At 34.5% G+C, this 20223-nt stretch overlaps 1 protein-coding gene across 2 annotated transcripts; it reads left to right on the top strand.

The window, feature by feature from the left end:
- Nucleotides 1–4586: 4586 nt before the first annotated feature.
- On the top strand, nt 4587–19911 carry ZFX (zinc finger protein X-linked). 2 transcript variants are annotated; one of them, XM_034433166.3, is made up of 8 exons: nt 4587–5303; nt 7237–7325; nt 8660–9226; nt 13012–13155; nt 13934–14077; nt 14161–14295; nt 15426–15563; nt 16275–19911. In XM_034433166.3, exons 2-8 carry the CDS (start codon nt 7265–7267, stop codon nt 17459–17461), a joined length of 2376 nt encoding a protein of 791 aa, XP_034289057.1. In that variant the 5' UTR covers nt 4587–5303; nt 7237–7264; the 3' UTR covers nt 17462–19911. The 2 variants fall into 2 exon arrangements, with proteins under 2 accessions (XP_034289057.1, XP_034289058.1); XM_034433167.3 differs by lacking the exon at nt 4587–5303 and adding an exon at nt 5693–6079.
- The last annotated feature ends 312 nt before the right edge of the window (nt 19912–20223 follow it).

Below are 20223 nucleotides of genomic sequence, written 5' to 3'. Positions count from 1 at the left end.
TTTTCTTTCTTGTTCTATACCATACTTCGACCTTGCAGCAAATATGATTCTACATATTATTGAACGCTGTTATATTTATAGCTAATGGTCCCAAAGCACTGATCCTATTTATCTGTCAGTAAATGTTTTTTTAAAAACTAAACCCCTCAAGAGAGAATTTTGAAATATAATTCCAATTACACATCCAAAATAAAATATTTGCAACCACAATGGACAGTATCCAAAAAGCGAACTAATTATTGTCTATTTTAATTTTTTGGAAAAGGCTAAAATTATTGAATAGAAATGCCGTATATCTGAATTGCAAGTTGAGAAGTGAATAATGATTTATACAGTAGATCCGGTTTAATGTAATTATGATGCAATGCCATATCAGTCATTTATGACATTTAGCTACTCAGTATCCTGTGGGATATTGCTAATAGAACATGAATACTTATGTGAAATAGTTTAGCTGGAGTGATATTCATTTTTATGATTGCAATTGATCTTAACCAAGGTAACTTTAAGCTTCTGCACTTTTCAATGTCTCTTCTCTTGCCATAGTTTAAATAGATATTCTTGATTATTACCTGTCAGGTGCAAATCCTGGCATTTCATGGAGTCAGCTATCTTGACAACCATATTCTTGCAGCAGATTGAAAATCTTGTTTTTCTTAACTGTTTTATTGCCTTTTGTGGTCCTATGATAGTTAATATCACATTATCTGCATAATATTTCAGCATATATTCCTCTATGCAAATTCTCACATCATATCCATCTTTGGTATGGAATTAATAAACACACTAACATGTATTATTGAGAGCAGGTTGGATAACAGAGAGAATATAACCTTGTCAGTAATTTGCACAGTGGTTTTGAGTCCTGTATCAGCCATGCCAGTTTGACTAAGGAAAAGCAGTGGCTGTAAGCACTGATCTAGAAGTAACCAGCTGGGAGTCCTTCCAATGGGGCTGTTAAACTGGTGTTACTGCTGAAATTACTTACCTGCATGGCAGTGACTCTACAAGATCCTGATTGTCATCTCAGGATTGGGACTGGAACTCCCAAAGTATCCTGGGAAGAAAGTCTGATGAAACTTGTGAATTCATGACCTCCATGGCAACTATGGTCCTTTTCAAGTAATCTGACCTGGGAGAATATAGATTGGTTTTTATTTCATTCCAGATGAATTGTGATCTAGAAATGAAATATATTAACTTATGCTATTGTGGTTAAATAATTTTCTCATCAAACTACACTTCCAAGCTGCCTTTGACTTCAATATAGATGGTGGACCTTTTCAAGTGGACCCAAAATTGTCCAGTAGTTTTCCTTCTAGTTGGTAAGATTTGACTCGGAAACCGAGCAAGTTAAAGATTGTATGACCAAATGGATGCAGTATTTAGACACAATTGATATGAAGCAATGGAAATTCAATGGAAAAAATATTAGATTTACAGTTAATGTTGTACTTTAAAATGATATGTTTTACTAATATTACTCCAGTATTGGTTCCTAAACTGACAGCTTATTTTCTAAAAAGTATTGGTTATATAACAATCAAGTTGGATTATTATTCCATATTTAATGGCACTGCTGTAAAGTTCAACAATTTTTGAAAATGATTTACAACAGAAGTTCTAAAAGTTGAATTTTTCTGTTATACATCACATTAAATACATATAATTCCCTCAGTAAAATAATGGCAAATTACATTGTGAGATTATAATGTCTCAAATAACTTTGCATATAAATAACAAATTTTACACATAATTTATGTCAATATAAAAATCATTTTTGGATTAAATTTCATTTATTGGTTTTTATCAAATCCAAAATTTGAATTTTTCTTGATATAGAATCATGGACCAGATGACGTCTTTTCTGTTTTGGTCCTTATTCTGTTTGGTCTCTTCCTCATGGATTCCCAAAAGCTGTCAAAACAGCCCTATTCCCCTATTATTATTTTTACTCTACTTGATTGTTGGAGGTATTTATGGTTTTGTATTGTTTAATATTATTCTTCTAACGGGGGCAGGCTATAAAAAACCATGAACAAATACATAATGTAATAAAAATAAATTATCCAGGACAAGGTATTCTAGGTATTATTGCAACTTGATTCTGGAATACTGCATTACCTTTGTGTGACATGCTTCCAACATTATTTGAGCATAAAACTACTCATTTGCTCCAAACCTAATTCCATTATTAGTAAGCTTTATGTGAAGTGTCCTGAGTAATGACCTCTGAAGGGCAATCTGAAATACATTTGATTTAATATTAAAACTTTTTCAAGCAAAAAGTTTTGCTTTTGAAAGAATTGTTTTCTTTCATTTTTTATTTTTTATATGAATAATGCAGCTGCTATACTCTGCAAGTATTCATATGGAGGATTTAAAAATAGTTTAATGTTAACTATTTTCTATCCTTAAAATTTGCATATATTGGATTTTCTCCTGTTCTATAGTTTGAAATGTCAAATTCTGTTCTGATAAAGTTTATCCAGTCTCCTTTAAGGTTTTGGTCTAGGAAAATACTTAATGTTCTTAGACTGTTCATCAATCTATTTAACTATGAAATACACCTAGCATGTGTTTTACTGGGATCAGTATAGAACTCCAAGGAATTTCTGTCATGAAAACAAAATTTCTGGGGGACAAAAACACAGCCTTAACCTACGATTGCTCCTTCTGTTGCATTGTTTCTAGAGATTCCTTGAAAACAAAGTATCTACATTGTCTTAAATATTGTATTAATCATTCCATCATAAAAATTCTAAAACCAAAATATATTGATTTTCCAGAATCAAATTATTTATCCAGGCTTGGAGACTATGCCAAAGAACATAGATGTTGACTATTGTTTTTGTTGGTTAATTAAAAAAGAAAATGGATAACAAAAAAAGGCTGGGTTTACATATCATACTAAATAATAATCAGATAATTATGTTCGTCTTAATTCAACAAATTAAGTTTTATTCAAACAAACCATAGTTTAGGATAATGTACAAAACTTCCTATTATTTATTGTATCGGTAAGGATTGTAATCACCTTGCAATTGAAGATATACTTGGGAGTTTAACATTAACTGATACAGTGGTATTGTCCGGTTATAGTTGCATTTGAGCCAATATCAGGACTGTTAATATGACTGCTGTTCATAGTTTACATACAACAATTGTGGACTTCTCGGGCATGAAAATTGGCTATGAATGGCACAATGTAGGAAGAAATCTATACTGCTCATAATGTAATTTCCAAGTCTTTTTTTTAAACTTCTATTTTTTTCTTTACCTCTATGCTTATCATTTTTGTGATTGTATTGATCCTTTTATAGAGTTTTATATTTTTGTATGTTTGATTGGTGTATCATAAAAATTGTGCAAACCAGCTAATTTATTCAATTAACATACCATATGTTTTATTTGGTTACGAAGAAAAGGTTTGCTGATCAGACCAAAAGATCCCTCTAAGTCAGAATTTTGTTTGCAAAGTAACCGGGTAGATGCTTCTTGAAAGCCTCAAGTTTTAAAATGGATTTCATACAGGCACTTTGACAAAGAACCATAGCAGTCTTTATCTTCCTACATGTTTACATCTATTTTTAATTCTAAACTGAATTCCCAACATTACATCATGTGACACTGAATTCCATAATCTATGGTATATAAAGTGTTCTTTATGAGGATGGATTTATGAGTAATTAAGTATTATAATACTTAATTACTTAAGTAATTAAAAGTACTTCAACTTTTAATGCTGTTCCCCCTAAATATCATACATTTTATTAAACCAAATGTTATTAAAACAATAAACCATGCAATTAAAATAATATTAGGAAAACAAGATACACAACAATTTACTAAACGTGGTAATGTATTTTATTGCTAATAATTGAAGATACACAGCAGAAAATAACAAGAGAAGTCTTCTCTAACCTTGTCATCCCCTTCCAGAGAATGGATTTCAGTTCTCAGAATTCCATTAGTTTGACTATACTGTACCTGAGAATTTTGCAACTTGTAATTTACTTTTTTAACTTTAAAAATGCTATCTAAGCTTAATAGAAAATATTAAAAATAGCATCTATAACACAAAGCAAAGACACAAAATTGTGTTCTGCTGTTAACACACATTTTTAACAGAGAATTAAATGGGATATAATGCATATGTGATTTGCACCTTAGGGCTCCAAAGGAAATGAGCCTTAATTTGATCCATACTCATATCAAGTATCCACAATCTGATTTTGATATCTGAAAACAGAGAACTGTACAAACCATCTACGTAACTTTTAAATAATTGTGTCATTAACAAAATATAGATCGTTACAATGAAGTATTCAGTAAATTTAAGTTTGCAACTATGAAACAATTATTTTGAAACATTCATTTTACAACAAAAGACACACTGGCACCCAATGTCTAATAATCGCAAATTTTTTATTTGCTAACAAGGTTGCACATTCTGATTTGGAAAAGTAGCTGTACAACAATATACCCCCGACTCCCTATAAAACCAGAAACAGAAAACATGGTAGATAACTGCATTCACCAAAACGATTGATCTATATGAACCGGGATTAAAGCACCGTACTTTCATTTTCCTGGCTTCCTATTTAAGAAAAATGTATGTTCTCCGTCAAATGGAGAAGGGGAGGGCGGAGGGTAGAGATAGAGAGCGGGACAATACTTTCATTAAAAATGCCGTAATAAGGTACCTCTTATTTTCATTTTCCAAAAGGCTGTGGATAAATTTATTTTCGGCAAGCAAGGGGGATGTATTACGATGCGAGAGGCGGGGGTGCCCGGGGCAATGCCTGTGGAGAAGCCACCCCAAAATGTTGGGGATTTTCCAGGCCTAAACAACTCCTCATTCCCCGGCGTCGTGTTCAGCAAGTGAGCCCGGAGCGGAATTTTACGGCCGAGCTGGAACGGAGGCGGCGGCAGGAGCGGCAGCTATAGCGGGAGGGGTTGGCAGGGACCCACCGCCCTTCTACTTCATCCACCCGGCCCGGCCCGGTTCCTTCTCGGTCGCGCGCCCGGTCTGGCCTGGCCCGGGGCCGAAGAGCAGGCGGCTCAAGCAGCAGCGGAGCCGGCAACTCCTTCCGCATTTCCCTGGGTCTCTCACGGGCAGTGACGTGACGTGCTGACGGCTGGCCGGCCCGGGGAGCTTGGCCGCTTCCACTCAGCTCCGAGCTCGGCCCCTCCCTCCCCTTCGCTCCCGCCCGCCCGCCCCGCCGCCGCGACACTACCACCGAGATCGGCCCAACTACGCGGAGAAAGGCCTCCCAGAGCCCGCCGCACCGCCCCGCCTGGTAAGCAGTATGGGACAGGCCTGACCTAGGCCCTTACCCCTGCGTGGAACCAGGCCTCGGCGCCTGCTTCGGTACAGGCCCCAAGAAGGCCGCAGCTAGGCCGCGCGGCATTCCTTGTTGCAGGAACGGGCCGGAAGCCTTGCAGGGGGGGGGTCAGGCAGCTGTAGCTCAGCTTCCAGAGAGAGAAAAGCGGTGGGCTGTTGTAGGTTGCACGAGGAATGGGGGTCAAACATTCTTGGAGGACAGTGGGACCAGGCCTGAAACGGAGGGATCGCTGCTGGGGGGGGGGGGAACAAGATGGCGGCAGCAAGGGAGGCTGAGGAAGAGTGCCGGACGCCATCTTGAATTAATCGCTTCTGGCCCCAGACAGTCCCCATTACAGGCGGGCAGGGCAGGGCGGAGACGGCGCCTGTGGGGGAAGCTTGCCCCTCCCCTCTCCCTCCCTTTCTTATGCCCAGTTGTCCTGCTCGGCTACTCCCGAGCCCTGCATAATTTAGTCCCTCCACATTCTTCCCTTTCACGTAATATCCAGCGGGTGCAGAGGCATTTTCTGTCTATTATTGCTTTGCCTCCTAGCCCTGAGTATCAGACAATGACCGACGGAACACGAGTGATTATTCACATAGCTCCCCCTCTCCGTTATGTTGATACAGGAAGAGCTGCTTGCAGCGCCAGGTGCTCGGTTTTGTCCAGAGGGTTCTGTCTTTCCGCAAAAAATAACCTAACCATGAACCACCAACCAGTGGCAACAGATACCGAGGAAAATAATAGTCTGGGTCAGTTTCATTAATTAAGAAAAGCTGTTTGCATGACAGGCTTGAGGGAGCAAGCCTGTTATAAGGGAGCATAGTGGTGCCACAGCTGAAGCACCAGAATTAAATACAAAATCCCACCAGAAACAAGCTTCCAAGTGCACACATGTGCAGAGAAAGTAGTCAAGGAAAGCCTATGTGCTGATAAATTTATTAGTAATTAGGTGTCATAAATCCTGTGGCCTCTGTTGCTCATTTGATATTTTAATATTAGTAATCATCAAGTGTTACATAAATACTACCATAGGATGGTTAATAATTTATAATTTGAATTATAGAGATTGAAAAACAGCCTAGAGGTTTTTTTTTCCTGTTGGTGTGATATGTGAAGTAGGTAAATTGGATTATTATAGATTTAAAAACCCCTCAAAAGTGACCATTTTATTGTTTTGAAACGACACATTGCAGTCAGTAAACAAGCATCTGAAAAACAAATGTGATAGACAATAGCTTCTGAGTAATAGGGGTTGATGCGAAGAATACTAACTTGCACTAGAAAAGAAAATATTAGTCAAGATTTCTACACAATTTAGGCAGGAAAGCAAAGATGTAGAATGTATTTATGGGAATGCTTATTTCAACAGATGCGAATGCATAAGCAGGAAAACTTTTTTTATGCTTGTGAAATGAATGGAAGCAGGAATGTACGCCAGATACTATATTAATACATTTTAATATACTGCATTCAAGACTCAACAATACCAGTCAAGCAAATAAAAAGTTTTTAATTATCCAGAAGCTTTAGATATTAAAATGGATGAAATTGGAAAAATACAGTTAGTACTTGCAGTATTTGATTCAGATTATATCAAAATATTATAGTCTAACAGAAAATGCCATGATGTTCGTGCATAGGGAGAAAAGCACGAAGTGTTACAAAGAAGGTATATATATTTTGCTCTGGTACAAGTGAATTCTCCCATTGCTATAGGAGGCAAGGAAGGGACATCAACATATTAGCCATTCTTTTTATGCTTACTCAGGAATGGGGCAAAACGTTCAAGTCTCAAGGTTTGACAATTTTTTCCCCAGTGCAGGCTTGATTGCAATATATATGCTATGTGCTAGTCTGGGACACTTATTAAAAGTCTATGCAAAACACATTTGTTTTAATTTTATAGACATTGTGACTGATGAGATTTAAAGGCCATGGATGAGGATGGGCTTGAACTACAGCCACATGACCCACATGCGTTTTTTGATCCAACAGGTATGTAAGAAAATAATATATAAAGTTTCTTTTCCTAAACTCGATAACTATTGGGTCTTTAGTAATGAATCCAGATTACTTTTATTACCCAAGTCTGGATCTAATTTATTTAATAGTTAAACTAATTTAGAACTATTTTAGAATAGTTAATAATCTATTTTGAGGCTGAAAAATATAAGGAATATTATATGTTTCAAATATTTACATCAGAGGTGATATTCAACAGGTTCTGACCAGTTCTGGAGAACCAGTAGCGGAAATTTTGAGTAATTCGGAGAATTGGTAAATACTACCTCTGACTAGCCCCGCCCCCATCTATTCTCAGCCACCCAAGTCCCAGCTGATCGGGAGGAAATGGGGATTTTGCAGTAACCTTCCCTTGGACTGGGGAGGGAATGGAGATTTTACAGTATCCTTCTCCTGGACTGGAGTGGGAATGGAGATTTTATAATATTCTTCCCTTATCACGCCCACCAAGCCATGCCACACCTACCAAGCCACGTCCACAGAACCGATAGTAAAAATATTTGAATCCCACCACTGATTTACATATGATTATTGTGTACCAGTTTTTTTTAATAAAGGCAAGATAACTTACTAGTTATGTGGGAAGACAGATTATGAAATGTTTGTGAAAACTGATCGAAAAATAGGTTATCAATAATTAGCTTTTAAAATAGTTTTTTATCTTGTATCACACTAAATTATATTGTGGAAATATTGCTAGTTACTAGCAAGTAGGAAGCAAATTATATAGAATACAGGTAGTCCTTGACTTACAATCTTTCATTTAATGACCATTTGAAGTTACAACAGCACTGAAAAAGTTATAACCATTTTTCATACTTACAACCATTGTAGCATCCCCACAGTCACCTGATCAAAATTCAGATGATTGGCAATTGTCTCATATTTATGATGGTTGCAGTGTCTCAGGGTCATGTGATCATCTTTTGCAACCTTCTGAGAAGCAGAGTCAACGGGGAAGCCAGATTCACTTTACAGTCATATTACTAACTTAACAACTGCACTGATTCACTTAACAACAATGGCAAGAAAGGTCATAAAATGGGGCAAAACTAACTTAACTGTCTTACTTAGCAATAAAGGTTTTGGCCTCATTATGGTCATAAGTTGAGGACTACCTGTATATGACTTCCATGATTTGCACCTGATAAATGGATGAAGACGAGTAAAGCCCTTCAGATCAATTTTTTTTCTGGTCTGGTAAATAAGTTAGAGATATCATTGCTATATCATAATCAAAATTTGCTGATTTTTCCTCAACTAAGATTTATGATAGTATAGGACTGATTATAATTTATATATTCCAGGAGCTGATGAAACGCATTTGAACGGAGATGAAATTGTTGTCGAAATACAGGAAACTGTATATGTATCAGATGTAGAAGATTCTGATATAGCTGTACATAATTTTGTCCCTGATGATCCAGATTCTGTAGTAATTCAAGATGTCATTGAGGACGTTGTTATAGAAGATGTTCAGTGTCCAGATATCATGGAAGATACAGATGTATCTCAAACTGTTATTATTCCTGAACCAGTGCTGGACACTGATGTCACTGAAGAAGTATCTCTGTCACACTGCAGTGTTCCAGAAGATGTTTTAGCATCTGAAATTACAGCTTCAGCAGTGGCAATACCTGAACATGTACTCACAAATGAATCAATACACGTACCTGAAATTGAACATACGGAACATGTTCATGACCATAATAATGTTGTAGAAGCAGAAATTGTCACAGATTCCCTTGGAGAAGATGTAGTTTCAGAAGTCTTAGTGGCAGACTGTGCTTCTGAAGCTGTAATTGATGCCAGTGGAATATCTGTGGAGCATAATATTGAAAAAAACAACTGTGAAGACTACCTGATGATTTCCTGTAAGTGTCTGGGTAAACTATTTTAAGGACTGCAGTTTAAACTAGAGAATTTTTCATCCAGGCTATCCCACTGATTTTGTTCTTGGATTTTTGCAGTGCTAATCAATACAACATGTAGACAATTTTAGATCCTGACATTTCATGTATCAGGAATGTAACGAACACATTTTAACACTATCACCATTCTACATAATAATTGAATTAGCTTCTGGTGGCCTAATATAAAAATAATTTGTTTGATAACAAGAACAATTTTGTTGTTAAAAAATAAATAATTTAAAGTTAAGATAATAAAATTAGCATCAGTATCCATACCTATGACTTTAACATTATTTTTTAAAAAAGATTTTGCAGTGAACATTCCCATTTCATTGGGATTAGTACCACTTTAGTGGGATGGTAATAGTGTTCGGTGCACCTCAGCATATACTCATGTCAGCCCCATGACCACTGTAGCATCTTTGGACAACGATGGCTCCTTGGGCTAGGAAGTAAAAATGAGGTCTGCCTCCTAGAGTCAGACATGACTGGATAGGGAAACTTTTACCTTTACTTTTTTTACTATTAAAATGCCCTGCATCAATCACCTATCATTCTTTGATCATTGGGCTGCAAGCCTTGAACTAATGTGCAAAATCCGTCACTTGACACTTGTTATTATTAAGATCATAGGGTTACTATATGTTGTCGAGACTGATAGACTACTACTTTACACTTATTCATAGTATCTGGAATGCTCTTCTTCCCAAATTTGCAAGGTATCCATTCTTACATTATTTAATTCCTACTGGAAATCCAGAGCTTTCTGTGGATACTCCTTATATGTAAATGCTGTTATTTTTGTTTTATTTTCCATTCTTCCATATTTATAATGAATAAAGTTTATATATTATTTTACTCTATTCTTGTATTTCAATAATTTTAGGTTTAAGATGCAGTTGTTTAAGAATCCTTATAGGGATATATTAAATAAATACATTTCTCTGTTCGAATGGTTGCCAGCAGAAATACAAGATGGAGAGCTAACTGGCAACAGTTTAAAGATTGAAGAAATATTGATTTTTGTTTTTTTTTAAAAAAAAACCCAGTGATGAACAGTAGATGCGTAGTGAATATGTTAGCAAAAGAAGAATAAAGTGAAAGGGTGAACTATACAGGTAATCCGCAATTTACAACCACAATTGAGTCCAAAATTTCCATTGCTAAGCAGGACAGTTGTTAAGTGAATTTTGCCCTATTTTACGACCTTTCTTGCCACAGTTGTTAAGTGAAACACTACAGTTGTTGAAGTTAGTAATGTGATTGTTAAGTGACTCAGGCTTCCAAATTGATTTTGCTTCTCAGAAGGTTGCAAAAGGGGATCATATGAGCCCAAGACACTGCAAATGTCATAAATACAGGCCAATTGCCAAGTGTCTGAATTTTAATCACATGCCTATGGTGATCCCGCAATGGTTGTGTGAAAAAAGGTCATAAGTTGCTTTTTCAGTATTGTAACTTTGAATGGTCACTAAACGAATGGTTGTAAGTGGAGGACTACCTGTAACTGGAATAGGAAAAAAAGAACTAAGTTGAGAACTACTTTTTATAAATGCGTACACTGTAATTGTGTCTAATATTTCTAACAAATACAGATCTTGCAAAGAAATTTATTAGTATCTGTGATTAACAGGCAACGTGTTGCAGTCTATTTCTTAAGTCCCAAACTCTTGATTTGCTGTTCCATGAGATTACAATTTATTGCTGAGTTCAATGTTTTTTCAGGATAGTGATGATGTGCTTTGTTGCCTTTAGTACTGTAGTACTATTGTTTGCCAGATGCAGAATTGCAATAATATCTAAAGTTGTTGAAAAATACAGCCCTAGACAAAGGAATCCTGCATCATTATCAAGGCCACATTATACACTAGAAATCTAGGAGTAATCTTTCATAATGTGATAGCAGGTAACCAACAGTAGATGATGTGTGGACTTCTCTATATCCTCTTAAGAATTGATTTGCCTTTTTTTCTTAATAATATGCAGACTGCTACACTCTTATTATGCATGAGCGTGTTATAATCCTTATTTCCTAAAAATATACTTTACTATTTTTCTTGTGGAAATTATAAATCTATATTTCTTATGATTTGATGGGAATGCCTGTTAGTATTGTGCTAGGTGAAAGTTTCTCACAGTATTAATCTTTTTCTTAGAGCCTTATCAGAAAGTTGTCAATGTTTTATACTATTTGTGTAGTCTGGTCTTTCTTTAAGAGTATTGCAAAGTAATATGAAAACATGCTTTTCAAATTCAGTATTTCTTTTACATAGAAATACTAAATATCCAATCTGACATACTATAGACACTTATTTTGTTGACTGTGATGGAAATTTAATTTATTCCTGTAATATGTGAGATATTGTGGAGGACTTTGCTGATGGTGTCTTTCTCAGCTGTTTAAAATCATTCCCAATGTAACTGCAATGCATTATTGCAAAGTGACAACCATATGGAAATTGATGGGACAAATTATATGAAATGGCCAAATATAGAATGCATAGCTTCAGTGAATTGTGATAATGGAATAACTAACATTTAAAATTAATGCAATTGGGGGGTGAAAAATTCTATTAAGAGACATGAATGGATGGTAGAAACAAGATAAGCATGATCATTCATGCATACCTATTCAAAGGATTGATTGATAGATAGTTCATGGTGAAACATTGAGAGGCTTAGTGAAGAATACAAAAATGATGAGAAGTATTGAATGAGGAGCAGACTATTAGGGTTAGGGTTGGGGTTAGCATCTGTAGCATGAGTTTGAGCATAAGTAGCATGAGCATTAATAGCATGAGTAATGAATCTTGGGAAGAAGAGGAACAAGGGAAAATAGAATGACTGCAAAAAGTATAAAGCTTGTAAAGTATTAGAAAATGAATTTATTTCACAATAGAATGAATGGAAAGTGGACATCAGGAAAAATGTGGAAATGTCTTGGGAAAAAATGGAAGGAATTAAGTGAAGAATTATATAATGAGAAGTACACGAAAGGATTGTGAAATTGTGAGGTGAAAAACATTCACAAGTTTCTGGGCCTTTTTTCTGCTGACAAACTGCAACTCTGTGTTGCTCTCTCTCTGGAGAGAGTTTAGTTTACGTAGGTAAAACCTGGCTAGAAAGAATATGCATATATATATATATTCTATGTAAAGAAAAACAATTGCAAAAAATGTAATAAAAATACAAGAAATTGTTATGATTAAAAAACAGAAAATTTAGACAGATTTAAAATAAAAACAGTTTGGGGATTGAAGAAGTTAAACAAGAATTCTTTTAATTGGAATTTAAAAATAAAAGTTATGCAATAATTTGGGATAAAACTCAAATAAGGGAAGACTGAAAAATTTAGCAAGCATTTTGCTGAGCAGGTTGGATACACATCAGATTTCTGTTTAATGGGTATTGAAAAATATGAACATGAGGAAGAAAGTTTATTTTTATATTTGTTGATTTAAAGAAGGTGTTTAATAAAATAAATAAGATTTAGTTACAGAGTGTTTTGTAGGAATATGGAGTTAAAGGGAAAAATAATAGTATACCATGGAAATAAATTAAAGTATATGTGCAAATAAATAGAATGCTTGGCAAATAATTGATGTCCCTTTGGGTTTTAATGTATAAACACATGTCTATTGCTGGTCGATGACTGTAATAAAGTAATATTCTATTCTATTCACATAAATGATTATAATTTATGTTAGAAGAATGTTGTTGTGATGATATTATTGATTTTCTTGTAGTGGATGATGCTGTCAAAACAGAAGCTGACAATTCTGTTGACCTTAAATCTGAGTCAGAAAGTGATCCATGTAAAATGGATGGCATTTGCCCAGAAGTCATCAAAGTCTACATTTTCAAAGCTGATCCTGGAGAAGATGACATAGGTGAGGTTTTCTTAAATGAAAGAAAAAATTAATATTTTGGTGCTTGGAGATCTCAAGAAATATTCTGAGAATTTGTCATACTAAAAGCGAAAAGAACCCTGAAACACCCTATGAATGGCATTCCTAATAACTGCACTTTTTATTTTATTTTATTTTATTATTATTTACTTTATTCATTAAACATGAAACTCAGTCAACTGAACATTAAAAAATGCATCACTATTATTATTATTATTATTATTATTATTATTATTATTATTATTATTATTAATGTATTATTCATATATAGAGGCAGCTTTGTTAAGGTTCTGGCCTATGCGTCTCTTATGCATGAAAGCAGACTGAGTGACGTTAGACCAGTCAATCTGTCACCCCAAATGACCTCAAAGGGTTGTTGTGGGGAAAATTAAAAAGCAGGCATACTCTGTGTGTGTGTGTGTGTGTGTGTGTGTGTGTGTGTGTGTGTGTGTGTGTGTAAAGGTGGGATAAAAATCTACTAATAAACTTTGGTTATCTCCCTTTGTAAAAATACAAACTATGTACTTAGTCTATGATTTTATACACATTTACTAAATTAATATAATGAAGCTTATATTTCAATAGGATTTCATAATATCCCTCTTGTTTTACTCAGTTCTTTCCAAAAGTCTAGTTGACAGAATTCTCACACCTTTTAAAAAATTGTGTTACTATATTTTTTTTCAGTTTCTTGAATTTGAACCATAGTGTAATAGAAGCATATTCTTACAAATAATGTTGATAATTCTTTTTAACATAGGAGGCACAGTAGACATTGTGGAAAGTGAATCCGAAAATGACCATGGTGAAACTTTAATTAACCAAAATAGCACTGTTCGCATTCCAAGAGAAAAAATGGTCTATATGACAGTAAATGATTCTCAGCATGAAGATGAAGATTTAAGTAAGTATGTGACCTTCATTTGGGTTAAAGATTTTAAAGGTTTTAAAAAATATACAAAACTTATAACATGTTTCTTCTATTAGATGTTGCTGAAATTGCTGATGAAGTCTATATGGAAGTGATAGTAGGAGAGGAAGATGCAGCAGCGACTCATGAACAGCAAATTGATGACAGTGAAATCAAAAGCTTTATGCCAATAGCTTGGGCAGCAGCTTATGGTAGGTCATTACTCCCAAAAATTAAAGATTACCTAGTAAGGATATTGGTTTCTGGTCTTCTGTATTCAGAAACTTAAAATAATCTTTCTGGGATGGTGTTCAGTATTTCTGCCAGGATTTATGTATAAGAGTACATATATATTATTTGATTCTTGATGGAAATGATTTATGGTTTATTTGAAACTGTACAGGAATTAAGAAGAAAATTGTAATAAGAAATCAACTCTATTATATTTCTATTATAGTTAGAATAGTAAAAATAAAAAAACAATGTATCTCTTTTTTTAAAGAATTCTGCAAAAATAGATAATTTATTCAACCTTAGAGAGGAGAGTTTTTTCAAATCTTGGCATTTGTTAATTTTACTCTATTTTGAATCAGATAAGTAAAAACGAAGTTTACAGGCCTCCTATAAAATTTAGATTTTTGTCATGTTAATTATACTTTTTTTTTTTCATCGGAACTTCCAGCCTCGGTCCATTTCTTTTACAGCATCAATGTGGGAGATACTTTTATACTCTCCTCCCATAATCTGTTTCTTAATAGTTTTTAACTTCTATATGTATTTGTATTTATTATGGCTGTTCACCGCCCTGAGTCCTTCGGGAGTAGGGCGGTATACAAATATGAAAAATAAATAAATAAATAAATAAATAAGGGTGGAGGGTTGCCAGTTGACTTACAATCAGCCATATGGCTACAATATTTACATGCATTTTCCAGTGGCCTTGGAAAAATAGACTCTGGTAATTGGATTCTATGGTGTCTGTTTGCCAAGAGCATCTATCTTCTACAGCATTCTTTCTACCTGTGTGTTCGTCATGATGTGATTAAATTCATGCTATGAATATGTATGTATAATACTTGAGGCTTTTTCCATGGTCAGTGAGGACAGTGAGAAAGATATAGATATATATTGGCAAAAAGCTACACGTGAATAATTCACTGAATAGAAGAAGGCTTGGTTTTTTAAATCCAAATCTTGCTTACTGTTAACTACAAAGATATCCAAATATATTTATTAACACCAAAAGCTGATTATTCACACTAGCCTTTTAAAAGTATAAAAATCATATTCAGAGATAGTATGTGGACTAATCCTTAGGATGCTAAATTCTGATCCACACTAGGAAATAATGATGCAGTTGAAAACCGAAATGGAACTGCAAGTGCCCTCTTGCACATAGATGAGTCTTCTGGTCTTGAAAGGCTAACAAAACAAAAACCAAAGAAAAGGAGAAGACTGGAATCCAGACAATATCAAACAGGTACTCAGCTTCTGTTTGCTTGAAAATAGAATTGGAAATGGAAATGCATTCTCCATTAGCATTTTTAAAAGCACAGCCATCTACCTATACACATTCCTGGTGGGAGTTTTATGTAATATTGTTGCTTTATTGGGGTTGTAGACTGGTAGACTGATTTCTCATTTAAAAGTAACATACTATCTTCAACTTCAGTCTTGATGGATGTTTTGCATCAGTACACAAAGGCACATGTGTATATGTTCTTTTGGAGAATATTATCTTGAAACATGCCAGATATGAGTCATTTCTTGAAAATATATCTATTCCCACAAGATTCCTTTGAGAGAATGCAGATGTTGCAATTGCTGACATGTCAAGATATTCCTTTCCACAGGGTTAATTTGTCTAAGTGATATGTTGGCTGTTGACATTGCTTCCAATTATTGAAATTTTGTAAGCCATATTTCTGTTGGAAGATTTTTAATTTTGAGGGAGAAAGCTGACATACCATAGTAATTAATAGACAATTAATTGATCTGAACTTTATTTGCAATTCCAGCAGTGTTCAGAATATTAGTATCCTATGTATTTCAATGTGAAGCTTAAGCATGTGCTTAATTCTGCTACTAAAACTAATAGGAACTTAAAATGTATAATTTCTGTGCAATTATGCTAGTGCTTGAGAGGTATTTGGTAGATGCCATTTTTATTATTTTTTCTTTTTTTATGCAGCCATAATTATTGGGCCTGATGGTCATCCTTTGACTGTCTACCCTTGTATGATTTGTGGAAAGAAATTTAAATCCCGAGGTTTCTTGAAAAGACACATGAAAAATCACCCAGAGCACCTTCTTGCTAAGAAAAAATATCGATGCACTGATTGTGATTACACTACAAATAAAAAGTTAAGTCTGCATAATCACCTTGAGAGCCACAAGCTTACTACCAAGACTGAGAAACTAATTGAATGTGATGAATGTGGGAAAAGTTTCTCTCATGCAGGAGCTTTGTTTACACATAAGATGGTGCACAGGGACAAAGCAGCAAACAAAATGCACAAGTGCAAATTCTGTGAGTATGAAACAGCAGAACAGGGATTACTGAATCGTCACCTTCTAGCTGTACACAGCAAAAACTTTCCTCATATTTGCGTGGAATGTGGAAAAGGATTTCGGCATCCATCAGAGCTCAAGAAACACATGCGAATCCATACTGGTGAAAAGCCCTATCAATGCCAATATTGTGAGTATAGATCTGCTGACTCTTCTAATCTGAAAACTCATGTAAAGACTAGGCATAGTAAAGAAATGCCATTCAAGTGTGACATTTGTTTTCAAATATTTTCTGATACCAAAGAGCTGCAACAGCACATTCTTATGCATCAAGAAAGCAAAACACACCAGTGTTTGCACTGTGATCACAAAAGCTCAAACTCAAGTGATTTAAAAAGACATATAATTTCCGTTCACACAAAGGACTATCCCCACAAGTGTGACATGTGTGATAAAGGCTTTCATAGGCCTTCAGAACTGAAAAAACATGTTGCAGTGCACAAAGGGAAAAAGCTGCACCAGTGCAGACATTGTGACTTTAAAATTGCAGATCCATTTGTTCTGAGTCGTCATATTCTCTCAGTTCACACAAAAGATCTTCCGTTCAGATGCAAGCGGTGTAAGAAAGGATTCAAACTGCAAATGGAACTCAAAAAACACATGAAAACACACAGTGGTAGAAAAGTTTATCAGTGTGAGTACTGTGAATATAGCACTACAGATGCCTCAGGTTTCAAGCGGCATGTTATTTCCATTCATACAAAAGACTATCCTCACCGTTGTGAATTCTGTAAAAAAGGCTTTCGAAGGCCTTCAGAGAAGAATCAACACATTCTGCGGCATCATAAAGACATTGGGTTACCATGAAGATTTAAAGACAGGGATTTGGGAAGGGTATAAAAGATTTGCTTTTTAGGCAGTCATTGTATTTTAAAGCGGATCTTACAAATGAAATACTGTGCATTTGATTTAGTGCTGTATACAGATAGAAATATTGCTTCTAGTTGACTTTTATATATTTTGTTCATTAGTGTGTTCTGAATTATCTTTCGTTTGTTTAATAAATGAGGAAAGATGGCAACAATAAAGTTGCATTTAATAAAGTAAACTTTGTCTTATACTGAATTTTTCAATTACATTAATTCTCCATGCCAATTCAGTTTTAACATAAATTAAATTTCTAATTTGCTCAAAGATGTTATATAGAGGGCTGCTCAAAAATCAGAGCAGAATTAACGTCAACATACTGCATTGTACAATAGGATCCACTTGATTGTCCCATTGGTATTTAAGGAACTTACTACATGCTATTCATTTGAGTGGTTATTTAACTTTTTTCCAATACTGAAGTTATTTCTTTATAGTATTGAATACTTCCATAATGTAAGAAATACATTGGTTGCTGGGAGCATTTATTTTCAATAGGGTGAATTTTAAAGAAAAACTTGAGGCACTTGTTCATTAAGTATTCATTATCTGCTTCTCTGCTTTTTTGTTCTGTATTGCAAATGTAATTGTATTTTTGAAACATATTGTTTCAGTTGTTGACAACAGATATTCAATTGACTGTTGCTAGGTTTATTCCAAATTAAATGCAGTTTTATTACAAGACTCTAACTGTATGGAATTTTTGGTTTGGTCTCATTTTTATCTACCTGGATCTTTGGACAGCTTTCAAAGATAAACCATCTGGAGGGAGAACAGGTGGAGAAATAAATAATAAAAGCAGGTCATTTTAAAGAAAGAATTAATTTTCTTCCAGTTTAAAAATGTTTCTTTTTTATTCTTTTAGGACACAGAATTTTCCTTACCAAAATAATTTCAGGAGGAAGGAATTAGACCTTCATGCCTATGGCTATTAAGCAATAACTTTTTAATTATCCCATTATTTCTGTCCATTTATACACTTATGGATATATGTTGAATGACCACTGTATGCTTTAAAATTATTGCAAAGTTAAAGCTGCTTCAGTCTGTTTCACAGTAAATGTTTAATTAGTTTATAATAAAGCATACTGGAAACTTGATGAATAAAACATTTCACATTTCAAGTGAAATCAAAGCTAATTTTTAAAAATGTGATATTCTGACTATGTTCTCTGAGCTTGCTTTTTCTCATCTGTCCCTCCCTAACTTTGGTTCCTAGAATTCAATGTCAAATTCAATGTCAAGAATTAAATGTATTGAAAGTGAACAAAAGTTTAAGCAGTTTTGCCTCATGCTTTCCCATGTCTCCTCCCTCCTTTCATCAGACATAAGGATTCCAAGTCATCAGTTTTATACCATATATTACATTGTCAGAGATTATAATGTGTGTACGTGCATTCCTTCACATAGTTCGATATTCCCTGGGTGATTCATTTTAATATAAAATTAGAATTCTAATACAAACAAAAAAGCCTAATGTTAACATCTTACTTTGTATGACTTGTAAGATATCTGTGGAATTATGTTTGTTTCTGACTTTTTAATGTGTATGAACTGTTGCATGTTCACCAAATTCTTAGAAAATATTGGTAAAAATTATTACTGTCGAGCAAGCTCTTGAGTTCTAAATCACACAGCTACAGTGTGCACATTATACTGACATAAATTAAGTGGAACATGTGAAATTGTATGGAACCATTTAAAGCTTTTGCATTGTGGTGATAAGTATTGCAGGGTTGAGGTCTAAAAGCACCTCAGTTTATTAAAGCAAGTGTTCTCAAGATCCAGCAGTTATCCATGGAATATAGGTGTCTCATTTTTTTTATTGAAGTCCTACATAGATTCCTTTGCACACAAATAATTTTCAAGCTATTAAGATCTATTAACTTTTGTCATATTCCGAGGTATTACCAGAAGTATTACCATACTGGAATATTTTTTAAAAATTTCAGACATAAGAAATTTGGCTACTTCCTATTTCACTAATACCACCTGGAAACATAAATACATACATTGAAGCATAATTTTGGCAATGTATAAAAAGCAATTAAGAATTTATCAGTTGAGTGGATTTTGCACAATGTGCCTGTATAAAAAGCAAATGAAAACTAGTTATTGTTAATGTACTGACATTAGTTATAAACTAGTTTTATTTGATTAGCAAACGCTATAAAATTGATGTTGAAGTTTCATGTTTTAAAATGGTACATTAAAAGGATGTAATATAAATAATTGTTCTGTAAAATGCTTGTTAAGTACTTGATGTCCTTCCCTCTTGTACACTATGTAAAAATTAAAAAACAAATTACATAGACTCATATATAGGGATGTGTGACGTAATGTGTACTTGATAATGTGAAAAAATAAAAATCAAATTATTTTCCTGTTAATTATATGTTTCATTTGCTACATCACTGTTTTCACCAATACTTCACACTACGTTAGCAATACAATTTTAAAATTCAGTAGTGTAATTACTTCCATGGAGTACTGAGAAATGCCTGAAAGTGAACCTGGAAACCTTCCTTTCTTCAGGAAACCATGCTCATACAATGAAGCTGATAGCCCCACAAGCTACTCCTGTTTGGATTGAGTCAATTCCTTCCCTTGTGTGAAATGAATTGTGTCTGTGTGTAATGAAAATGATTCTGCTGCTGGGAACAATAGCTGATATCTTGGCTCTTTACAAAAAGGTGAGTATA

The sequence above is a fragment of the Pantherophis guttatus genome, chromosome 5 (genome assembly GCF_059756535.1).
Source record: "Pantherophis guttatus breed Tessera chromosome 5, ASM5975653v1, whole genome shotgun sequence".
Classification (NCBI taxonomy): Eukaryota; Metazoa; Chordata; class Lepidosauria; order Squamata; family Colubridae; genus Pantherophis; species Pantherophis guttatus.
The sequence above is the reverse complement of the archived record's forward strand: the minus strand, read 5'-3'. Positions and strand labels throughout refer to the sequence as shown.

Excerpts from the sequence above, each read along its gene's own strand:
- ZFX (XM_034433166.3), top strand. The coding sequence starts at position 7,265 with ATGGATGAGGATGGGCTTGAACTACAGCCACATGACCCACATGCGTTT. Across the intron at positions 7,326-8,659 it reads TGCGTTTTTTGATCCAACAG|GAGCTGATGAAACGCATTTG; the intron begins GTATGTAAGAAA and ends TATATATTCCAG. Across the intron at positions 14,296-15,425 it reads AGCTTGGGCAGCAGCTTATG|GAAATAATGATGCAGTTGAA; the intron begins GTAGGTCATTAC and ends GATCCACACTAG.